We start from the raw sequence: 12,199 nt of genomic DNA on the forward strand, positions 1-12,199 counted from the left end.
TTTGAACATATATTCAAGTTCACCTCAAGGAACACACATTGGACAGTTCTAAACATTTAAAGCTGAAGCTCAAATATGAATGTCGGGTGGATGATAAACACACAGCTGCTTTACCTCCATGTTTTTGACAGATCTTTGACTGTAGCTTCTAAATAACTAAATATTATATAATAATAAAGTAAAGTTAATGGACAGACCAGATTGTGATGTCATGTAGAAAACCAAGGGCAGAGGTATCCGGTTGTGTATTTTAATGTTTGTGCTAAATGTGCTTCTCATGTCCTTCATATTTACATGATCAAAGTCATCAAGACGAAAACGGTTATTACAACTTTCTGGGAAGAAATAGAGGGGTTAGGATTTGTAGATATTGATTGTTTCTCTGAACTCCTCTCTTTCCCCTTCTTTTTCTTGTCACTTAATGTGATTGTCCCTTAACAATCAGATTCTCTCTGTCTCTTTCAGATCTCCCAGATGGTTTCTGAGGCCTCCAGAGAGGGTCAGACCGAGGCTTCCCTGAACCGCTACAACACACACTCCCCCTCACACACCAATTCATCATCGCACACAAACTCTCCATCACACACTGCGACTGTGACCACAACGGCACCGACCACCACCTCCGCTGCTGCCTCCTTCTTTGCCAGGTAAGAATCAAATCAGAACACCACAGACTCTGTGCCTGAGTGTTTCCATCAAATTGATAGGGACCTCATGGAAATATGCAAAACACATTGAGGGTGCCAGGTTCCTTTAACCTTTACAATGTGGAGTGATATAAAGCCATACTTCAAAGTAAACAACATATTTAAAAAACAAATTAAGTTAGCATTCAGCCACTTACGAGCTAAAACAACGTTAGCTCGGAAGCTAACATAATAGAAGCTAGGAAATGAATTCTTCGCCTTGTATTTTACCATTTTATGCCTTTCTTTTTTATTGTGTAACACTACCAAACATTTAAAGGTGTGTCTGCTTTTTTGGTGTCTCTGAAACATCTTGATGGTTAAATTGTGTGGACTTCTAGGTTCGATATCTTGGTGATCTTTCTGGATTGAAAAGAAAGATACTCTTCAACTCTTTTATATCTGAGTGAAACTGAAGGGTTTGATGGAAAATTACACCAAGATTCTTTACTGTGTCTCTGCATTGAATAGCACAGTCATCCAGTGACAGAGTAAGATTATCATACAGGTGGCTCATTTTCATACCTATAACCTATAACCGTCAATTCGGTCTTAGCGAAGCTGAGGAGCAAAAAGTTTGAAGACAGTCTCTAACAGTATCCAGACAGGCCTCAAGGTTAGATGTGATGGATCTATTTCCTGCAACAACTGGCATGTATGACTGTAAATATCATCATAGTAGTGGAAATCGATCCCAAAATGATCGTAAAATCTGACTTACTGGTGCCAGGTAAAGTGAAAAAAACAGCGGGCCTAGGGCAGATCCCTGAGGAACACCATGCCTAACAGTACATGCATATGAGAAATTGTTGTCATATAATATCTTTTAAGGTCTTTCTGATAGATCAGGTCTCAAACACTGAAGCACCTGATATGAAATGTTAAATCATTTCTCAAGTCTGTCTCATAATACACAGTGGTCCACTGTATCAAAGGCAGCTCTAAGATCCAACTAAAACAGATGTTTTAGCTATCCAAGCCAGGCTAAGCCAGGCTTCTTTAATAAGGGTTTAACCAAAGCAGTTTTAAAGGAAGACACAAAACTACATTTGAGAGTAATAAGTTATGGATGGACAGAAAATAAACTCTAAAGTAAGGCATAGCTCCCTAAAATGCCCAAGACAGCAGAGGATCCAAAGAACAAGTTGTACATCTTTCCAACGTGACAACCTTAGTCAAAGCAGCCAAAGAAATGGGTTCATACTCAGAAAGGCCCAAATATGAGATGGCCAGATGACCTGAACAGTTTTGAGTTATACAGAAAAAAAAAACTGAGGGAAAGCTTTGTATCTCTCAAATATGAAAAAACCCACACATTAGTTGCTGGTAATTTGAACACAGAGCTCTGCGAATACAAAACCTACACTTAAAGGCTGATTTATACTTCTGCGTCTCCCCTACGCAGCAGGGGCTGACGCGGACATGAGCCCCACATACTTGTGCGTCGGTGTGTCCGTGTTGTGCAGCAATTCTCCGCCGAAACGCTTTAGGGCAGTGTGGTCTCTCTGATAACCGGTCACCTGCTTCCGGTCCCGCTACGATCTCTGTTTACTTTTCCACAGCGGTTCAGAGCATGTTATGTTAATCTACAGCTGATACATGTTGCTGTTTATCATACAGACATGATTACATGAAGAATAGAGAGGAGGAGATGAAATACGGGATCCCGGAAGTGCAGTAAATGCGGGAAAGACAAAGCCGCCGAGCGGACCAATCACAGGGCTTGCGGTCCTGCTTGGCTCTACGGGGAGTTACATTTTGGAGGAGGTGCACGTCAGCTACATGTGTAGGCCTCGGCACAGGTACGGGAGCTACGCAGACCCCCGGTGTAGGGTACGCCGTTGAGTCAATACAGAAGTATAAATCAGCCTTAAGGGATACCTACACGGTCACCCCCCTCATCAAGCTGCTGTATTTAACTGAGTACGAGTGAGGATTAGTTGTTTTAATGCATTTTGGATAATCCCACAAGGTTTACATTTTTAGTGTTAAGCTGCATTATCAAGACAAGACTAAGTTGTTGTTTGCAAGGAGGCATGAGGACTGACTCAGCTCATCTCTTGGCCTATTGCTCGATTCATTTTAGTTGTAGGCTGAGTCAGCAGTTCCGGTTAGCAACTGCCATCGTTGGGCTTCACAACCCCTCTTCAGAAAGCAATGGGTGGCGTCATGGAGACTGCTCCCATGTTTTATGCACTCCGTGGAGCGCACGCAGAGACTGTGTCAACAGAATTCATTTCAATTATGCTTTAATTTGGTGCTCACATTTATGACCAACTGACATGCCTTAGGTCTAAGTCCACAAACTAGCTGAAAGGAACAGACAGTTTGCAATGACATCAGTTGGCAAACTTGACTTTCTGGCTCAAACCCATCAAATGTGTGTGCGTGTGTGTGTGTGTGTGTGTGTGTGTGTGTGTGTGTGTGTGTGTGTGTGTGTGTGTGTGTGTGTGTGTGTGTGTGTGTGTGTGTGTGTGTGTGTGTGTGTGCGTGTGTGTGTGTGTGTGTTTGGTGAGTCATTTGGTGGGAGGGGCTTAGTGGAGCGATATGATAAAGCAGAGGGAGAAGCAGAAGATTTTTTTCCATTTCAGTGTTTGTGTTGTTTACTGCCACTTTGAGTTGTCTCACAAAGATGTAAGAATAACAGAATACACACTCAAACAACAATACTGCAGGAAATGTAGAGATGTTGATGATGAAGTTTGTGAATGATATTGTATATTTTGCATAAGCCTTTATCTCATTTTGTGTTTTTTTAAATGAATTAACTGTCTAGTCACTGGTCGTTGATGAGCTGTGTAATCAAATCTCAAGAAATGCAGAAGGACGCAATATAAATCAGACACTGGTATATGGGTAAATTATTGATGAATAAACATGGCAGGCTGAAAATGAATAAGTAAATTATTCATGAGTAACACAGGGCGATGAGTGTGTCACAGTGTCTGAAGTATTGCTGACATGCGGATTTAATGAGCTGCTATAAATCTCATCTGAAGTGATACCCATGCTTTTCCTCCTCACTTTCACACTTCTTCTCCTCCATCACATGTGTTCTCTTGTGTACATCACGGTGTTTATCGCTTGTTTGTTCCCAAAATCGGCAGGTAATGCAATGTGTGTTTCTGTGTGTGATACATGTGAAAGGCTTCAGGGTTGACGGACACAGCACCATCCACTGACCAGACATAACTCATAAATTGTACTGGGGCAAACATATGCGCAGACACTCTCTCTTTAGCTTTCTTTCTATGACCCCCCATTTGTCAGGTAACAAAGCCATTTAACACACAAACACACACAGACCCCACACACAAGTGGACACACATCTGGTTGGCATTCCAAACATACAGCCAGCTGTCTGTGGGGGATTTATGAGCATTAACCTTCAGAAGGAAAGAACATGGTTTGTTTAATGGTGCAGGTGTCACTGAGTGTATGGGAGTGCAAGTGTGTGTGTGTGTGTGTGTGTGTGTGTGTGTGTGTGTGTGTGTGTGTGTGTGTGTGTGTGTGTGTGTATGTGTTTGTGTGTGCAGCTGTCAGTCTCTCTTTCTTGTTTTAAGCTGTATAATTACTGTAGATACTCATCATTGTGAGATGTAGTGGCCTCTTGAAATTCAAGTGTTTGTTTTCCTCTCTGTTTACATACATGCACAATTTGTCTGAATCTCATTTGTGTATGTGTGTGTGTGTGTGTGTGTGTGTGTGTGTGTGTGTGTGTGTGTGTGTGTGTGTGTGTGTGTGTGTGTGTGTGTGTGTGTGTGTGTGTGTGTTTATTTAAAACGGTTTTGGTTTAATAGGCAAAAAACTCATGCACATTCACATTCTGTCAACTGTTTTTTTTTACTCTAGTAATTTGTTTACACGTGTGTGCGTGTCTGTGCATGTATCTGAGTGTGTGTGTGTGTGTGTGTGTGTGTGTGTCGCTGTGTGTGTTTATGGTCGATGGAAGCAGTCATGCAATTCTGGTAAATCCCATGGCTGTCTTGGTCTTTAGTCTCAGACGTGGACTGCATAGAGAATGACCTATTATGCACACAAACACACAAACACAACCAGACACACACACACCTCATGGCTCATTTCCTGTAAACAACAAAATCCCTATGTCCACTACCTGTCCTCTCACCTGATCTTTTTCCGCCTCTGCATCTTCCTCTTTTTTCACCCTTTTTGTTATCTTTAGGTCTTCCCCTCTTTTCCTCTCCTCTGTTTTTATTTAATTGCTTTCTCTATTTCTCACCTCTTTTCTCCATGCTCTTGGTCTATTACAAGAATCTCCCTTTTTCCTCTCTCATTCCGATATTTTCTCCACCTCCACTCTGACCTTTTCTTTACCTCTGCTAATGCGCATGAGAGTAATATCGTGCATTAGTACCGATCTGTCTATGAGAATGTCACACTCACACAGCAGCGCTCCAGCTTCCTGGTTCTGCTGCAGTGGCCCTCTGGGGACTATGGGCTGGAGGATATAGAGACACGCTCTACATGCCTGGGAGACTGTGCGCGCATGAAAGTGTGTGTGTGTGTGTGTGTGTGTGTGTGTGTGTGTGTGTGTGTGTGTGTGTGTGTGTGTGTGTGTGTGTGTGTGTGCCCACTGGGGGAAGGGGGCTTTATCAGTGCAGGAATTTTTTACTGCATGCTCTGAGGATTGGATCTCCAGGGATTTGGTTGTGTGTTTGTGTTTGTGTGTGTATGTATGAGTAAATGAATAAGTCCCGGGTGAATTGGTGATTTGGGAGGGCGTTGTTATTTTGGGTGGTGGCAGGCTATGAGACAGGAGAAAGGTATCTCTTTTTCTGTCTCTGTTTGTCTTGCTACCTCTCCTTTCTTCCCCTTTTAAATGCACACTCCATCATAATTAGGCACTTAGTCACTGTAGAAATTAGACATTAATCATAAAGGTTGATTGATGACTTAAATACTAGGTGGCTGTTTGTAAACACATTTTCATATCAACTGGCTGATCACATTGGAAGCACATTTGTTGGAGGAAAGTGTTGTATTTTGACGGGCAGAAGTCTGTTTGCTTGTTTCTAAAGTTAATGTCATTGTTCGGACTCTTGTATGTATTGGTTTTGGGATGTCTTTGGTAGTGTTTGTGTTTAGCTTCAGTGCTGCAGTGGCTGGTGGAGTGGTGGTGTGCAGGTCTTCAATCTGATTAGGCACAGGTGTCTCTCATCAGTGGCAATCAGCAGCTGCTATTAAGTTCCAGCTCTGACTCCTGCAAGCTGCCAGTTCGTGCTTCTCTGTGTGCCTACCATACCCTCAGCACCTCCTCACTATTCACCAACCTCTGGAAGAATTCTGTTTTCTAAAATCCCTGGCAACCTCTGCAATAAATCCCTGTTAACCCCATTTTTACCCTGTCTGTATCTTGCTTTTGGGCTAAAAGTCACAGTTAGTAGGGTTGCAGCAAGATAGAGTGGATTTAAACTGTTGTTTCCATTCCACTGTTAAACTCTTAAGGCTGATTTACACTTCTGCATCGAATCGACGGCGTAGCCTACACCTGGGGTCCGCGTAGCTCCTGTACCTACGCAGAGGCCTACACACGTAGCTGACGTGCACCTCCTCCAAAATGTAACTAGGCGTAGAATCAACGCGGGCCACAAGCTCTGTGATTGGTCCGCACCGATCACACATCGATGCACAAGTATGTGGTGCTCATGTCCGTGTCAGCCCCTGCTGTGTAGGGGGAAAGCCAAAGTATAAATCAGCCTTTAGAATTAAAAAAGCTTAAGAATATTCATCCTTAATTATTGTATTGTGTAGACATATGGAGATTAGAGATTGTTCAAAGTGTGTACGGCATGCAGCTTGATTGAAGAAGTTTCCACAAGGTACAGACCATGAACTATATACAAAGATAGAAGTTGTGTGCCCACTTGCATATGTTGTACAAAAGTGAAGCCCAACTACCCCCTGCATCAGGTGCTGACTTCTTGCAAATATGGGGCCAAAGTCTGAACTCCAATGTTAATGTCAAAGAGGCTGCCAAACATTACAGTTTTACCCTCCTTTTATAGTGTTAAATAACTAAGTAAGTCAAGGAAAATGAACACTCAGACATACATTTGCATGATAAAAACTGACTGTAATGGCAGAAACTATGTTTGATAAAAACTTGTTAGATGCGTATTTTGATTTTAAAGTTTGACCCATGTCCCATCTGTCAACACTGAGGGGGCAGGCTTTGTGACCTGCAGCCAGTCAGAGGTTTTAAAACATTTTCGCTTCACTTTTGGAAATGTCAGTCATCCATCTTATTATGCATATGGTTGGGTCAGCTTACTCATGGTTATCTACAACAGCATACACCAACTTGCTGCACTCATTAAAATACACATGAGCCTAAGATTTGTTGCAATATTAACTTCAAAGCAGTGTATTAATATTTGCTGTGGATTGTGTGTGCTACTACAGAAAAGCATGTTAGTGAGTTAATTGGAGGGTATATGTACATGTTACTATACAGATAGTGTCAGTAAACCAGTTCTCTGCCCATGGTGATCTTGCTGACCCACACAACACACACACTCTCTCTCACACACACACCATCACTCTCTGTCTCTGCTTATATCTCCCTCCACTGACGGCCTGTTAAATAGAATGTAATTAGCTACTGAGCCAACAACACAGCCCAGAGACACAAGTCATAAATCAGCTCTATGTGCGTGTGTTTCGAGTGAGAGTGTTTGTAATTGTGTTGAAGGAAGAGGGGAACAAAGCGGCACCATGTTAGTATCTGGACTGTTTGTGACCCGTGCTGCTTTTAAAAAAGAGAGAGAGATACATGAAGGGGACAGAAGAGGAAGAGAGGCGGGGATCAATACATGTGAAGAAGGTTGAATGAATGGTTGAATGGATGGAGGGCTGAGAAGAAGTCAAAGGATCAAAGGATCAACATAATGAGGGAAAGAGAGGAATAAAATAGGAGGAAAGATGAGAGAACTGAAGGATGAAGATGAGTGGAGGCAATAGAGGGTTGGGGGAAGGGGAGGGTTGACAGAGGAGGAGCTGATGGATACAGACATGGAGAAGATGGATGGAAAACAAGGGTCCTTCACTTTGGGATTAGATTGGAATAGATCCACTTGGCCAAATCCCAGGCCACTTGTCATTAAACACTAACAATTAGGTGGTGTATGTGTCTGAGTGTGTACCATGCTTGACTAGTGCCTTACATTAATCCATTCAGGCTGAGTGGATGAAATAAGAGGTTAAAATTACACACAAAGAGACGGCATGCATTATAAAACTGATGCACCTGATTGGTTTTGAAGGATTCATTATAAGCTGTTATACCATCCTCACATTCCCTCAGGTATTAACAGGTGCAAGCTTTTGGTTTCTTTTGGTTAACCCTATTGAATATTTTAATTGCTGAGTAGTTGTACCGGAACGCTAATCAATGGAGAGCTGTGAGGAGATTTTACAATGCTTACCAAATAACTCTCTCCCCATCACTGAAGCATTTTAGGTCGGCATGAGGAGAAGACTTCAGCTATGATCTACTATTTCTGAATCATTTTCTTGTATCTGTGACAAGAAAAATTGCCCCTGACCCTGTAATTTCCACCTGTAGTGTAGTCACCAGCAGGGTGGCGGTATCTGTTGCCCACTTGGACTTTATAGCCTTTCATGACTGTAGTCTTGATGCCTTATTTTCTTTAATTGGAAGTCAGACACTCTTTCTATACGCAGTAAATGACTGGGGATATGATGGTGCATGTAAAGCTTGAGAAACTGAAATACTCAACCAAGAGATCCAGCCAAGGCTGCCATTCTTGGATTGCAGTTACTTAGATTGGACAATGATCTAATTGGATGTTAATCTCAGAGATGTGTAACGTTTGTGGTTTGTCTGAGTAAATGGTAAGTGGACTTTACTTATGATAGCACACATCCGTAGTGTTAACTTAACTCATTCACACATATTCACACTCTGCTTGCAACGCCATTAGGAGCATATGGGCTTCAGTGTCTTCCCCAAGGACACTTCCACACTTGAACTGTGGAACCTTAGAGATTGAAAGACAACTCACTTTATACTGCACCACAGTCACGCCCTTTTTTAAAAACGTCCTCTTTATTTTTGTGAATGTCTTTTGTCTTGTTGATTTTATGATATTGTTGCATCAGCTCATCATGCTTAATTTCCCATCATGCTTTATCCTGGACTAGTTTGTCTGGCTTTTTATTTTAGTTGTTTGTTTTTTGAACATGCATTATTCTCTGTGTTGTTGATGTCAGTATTCAGAGCATTTTGTTTTATGCAGTTGGATGTCATTCTGTACTTATATTTAGTTTTCTCTTAGTTTCAACCATAACTGTAGGGACTTACTTTTTATGACTCCAGCTGAACTTGGCAAGTGTGTGTACAGTGTAAGTCCCCTGCAGTGAGCTTTAGTGGGCGTGTGATGTTGTGGAGAAGCACACTCTTCCTGAGGGTGTTGCTGCAGTAAGTCTTCTATATAGACAAAGTCAATAAAGGTCTTTAAATAATGTAAAAAAACCTCCTCCTTTACACATTCTGTCTAAGGACCAGTAGGACCCTCCTGCAGCAGAGGGTGAACATGAGTCCATCACGACTCCTTTTGCAAGAACCAGCAGTAGAGCAGCTGCTGCAGCCAGTTGTTAAAGTGAACCAAGGTTCTCTCTTTTCATTACATCTTCTATAACAAGGATCGTCCTGTGCCTCTGCATGATGAAAATAGATCCTCAATAAAACATCATTATCCGAACATGAACCTAAAATGTTGGATTTAATAATCTACTGCACATGTATGGTCTCTCTATGTCACATGGGAAGTTATGAGCATCATGGATATAAGCTTAGCTGGCACCCAGTGAAAAACCAATTAGCGATCTCCTTAGAGAGCTTTGTTTCATACAGTAGATCTCGCACACACATTCATCCTCACAACACACACAAATTCACACACAAATCTCCGGGGAGAGCAAGTCAAATGGTGAAATGGTTGGTCGTTCTGCGGGTCACTGGATCCACATCTCTTTTCTCCCCCTCCCTCCCTCCCTCCCTGCCTCCCTCCCTCCCTCCCTCCCTCCCTCCCTCCCTCCCTCCCTCTCTACTCTCGCTCTGTCCCTTCCTCTCTTCTATGTCTCTCTCTGCCTCCCGTGCCTCCCCCCTCACTCTCATTTCTGTAACCTGCTGCAGTTAATTGAAAGCCAATGGTGTGAGAATATGGCTCTTTGACAGAGAGAGCGTCAGGGTGCAAGGTTTTCTCTCTCTCCCTTTATAACCACAGAAATATATGTGAGGAGAGATTAAAGCAGAGCAGAGCAGAAATCCATGCCAGAGGAGTTTTAGAGCTCTTTTATTTTATCATATCGTTAACGCTGCTGCTGCTAGTGCTGCTGTTGCTGTGTGTACCTCAGTCTGTCAGGAAATCTGCTTGTATGAAATGTAGCTTCATAAAATCCAGATAAGATATTACACAGACAAATGTGAACACTTTTCCTAATAACAATAAATCACTTTAGGTGAATTACTGCCTGCTGATTTACTGTCTCTGGGCTTCTCAGAAGACGCTCTTACTAGACCTCTCTTTACGGTTCTGCTCCACTGTGGTCAGCCTCCCTTTACTGCTTCTTGTGTCTAATTAAAACACAATATTATCAACCATACATCCACACCCTTCATTATTATTTGTTCATTAACTACTCTGCCTATAAAATTTGCCCTCATGTATATGTAAAAGGAGATGATGATAATGCAACAATTAAGCACATGATAAGCTAGCAAACGTACACCTAGACTACAATCATGCAGGTAAGAAGTTACATTTAACACTAATAATTAAATCAGAACAGGGAAAGGAAAAATATGTTTCTTTATAATGATGGGAAAAGCACTAAGATGTCTTATTGAAGTTAAGGTACTAATGCTTAAAGTTTAAATACTTTGAAATAAAAGTTACACTTCTGAAATTCTATATCAGTCAAAGAGTAGATGCATAGTAAATCAGCAACATTTTCAAGATTCATATGACCTGACGCAGCAAAGTAAGATTTTACTTTCATGGCTGTTTAAGGTGAAGCTGTTTTAACTCATTTTGAACAGCACAGCAGTAAAGTTAAGTAAGAAGGGAGGTCTTCTCCTGAGGGAAACCTTGGAGATTGTCCCCTTTTGGCTTCCAACAACAACTGACAAAAGCCTTTTTTACTCATGAACTCCTGACATTTAGAAATGATAGACTTAATATAAGGACTCTCAGGTCCTGATATTTCAGGACCACATGTACCTCACAACAGGAGATTGTCTGTACTGGCTGCACTCTCACAACTCATACAAATTTGAAATATCCTTTTAGATTTTTTGGAAGTGAAAGTAACTTTCATCAGCTGTTTAATCGAATGAAATTGTGTTATTGGAATAAAAAAAATATATAAAATCAGTCCAATGTATGCTGTGTATCCCTAGTTCTGTGTTAGTATCACTACAGCATGTATAAGGATATTTCGACAAGACAAAAGTGGAAAATAATATCCAGGCAGCCTGTTGGTGAACTGAGAAGAGAGTAAGCAGAGAAACTCTGCTCGTTGTGAACCCACCATTGCTTACTTGCTTACAGTAAATGTTACCATTACCCACTACATTCAATGGGCTAACCCAGACTTCAAACAGGCTTCTTATGAGGCAGCTTTTAGGAAAAGATCTGGATAAAATCTACTTGTCATTCTTAGCTGTTTGCTCCACACATGCAGCAAAGTTCATGAAGGTGAACAGGGAAACAGAAGTGCCCTAGCTTTACAACTATGACTTACCATCACTGGTACTTTAATGTAACTGTTTCTTTTTACTTAAGATGCTTTACAATGCTTTAAGTGCTGGATAAGCCTGAAAATCACTTTATATGTGGATATGTGGAACTTTTGCAGAAGAAGGAAAAAGTGAGTTTGAAAAGGTGAGAGAAAGGTTGGAAGATGTGAAGACCTGAGAAAGACCTGATTTGTTAAGCTAGGAAAAGATGGAGTGAGGAGAACAGAAGGGGGCAAGAGTTAGATTTAGGAGTTTAGAAGTTGAAAGGAGAGAAAGACTGAGGAGAATCTGAGCTCAGAGGAGATGGATATTTAAATCTATTATTTGGGGAGCTGAATGCTGCTGGGAATTGAGCAGCAAGAAAGCGATGAACCACTCCCCTTCCAGATGTTGCTGCACATGTAAACTGCAGTGTGTGCATGTGTGTGTGTGTGTGTGTGTGTGTGTGTGCGTGCGTGCGTGCATGTGGGTAACTGAGTTCTAATCTGCAATTAGCATATTGCAATGGTTGTACTGTGGTACACTTGGAGGTTGTAATTACAGACCCATGTGTGCATGTTCATGTGCCACCATCTTTCCTGTTTCTCCTTTTCTTTTTATATTTTTACATGAAGTTTTTGTGTTAATGTCAATGGTTTTACAGTAATAAATTAAAGTTTTCTCTCTTTCCCTCTTCTTTCTTCACTCTCTCTTCTTCTCTCTCAGGGCTGCACAGAAGTTGAATTTG

General features: G+C 41.6%; 1 protein-coding gene across 1 annotated transcript in view; it reads left to right on the plus strand.

Moving 5' to 3' along the window:
- Positions 1 to 12,199, plus strand: part of kif26ba (kinesin family member 26Ba) — a 116,654-nt gene that overhangs the window by 48,859 nt on the left and 55,596 nt on the right. Inside the window, exons 7-8 of the mRNA XM_034680875.1 lie at positions 466 to 647; positions 12,178 to 12,199. The exon at positions 12,178 to 12,199 is cut by the window's right edge and continues 186 nt beyond it. Coding sequence (XP_034536766.1) covers positions 466 to 647; positions 12,178 to 12,199 — 204 coding nt within the window. The remainder of the gene's footprint in view (positions 1 to 465; positions 648 to 12,177) is intronic.

The sequence above is a fragment of the Notolabrus celidotus genome, chromosome 3, assembly GCF_009762535.1.
Source record: "Notolabrus celidotus isolate fNotCel1 chromosome 3, fNotCel1.pri, whole genome shotgun sequence".
NCBI classification, from domain to species: Eukaryota; Metazoa; Chordata; class Actinopteri; order Labriformes; family Labridae; genus Notolabrus; species Notolabrus celidotus.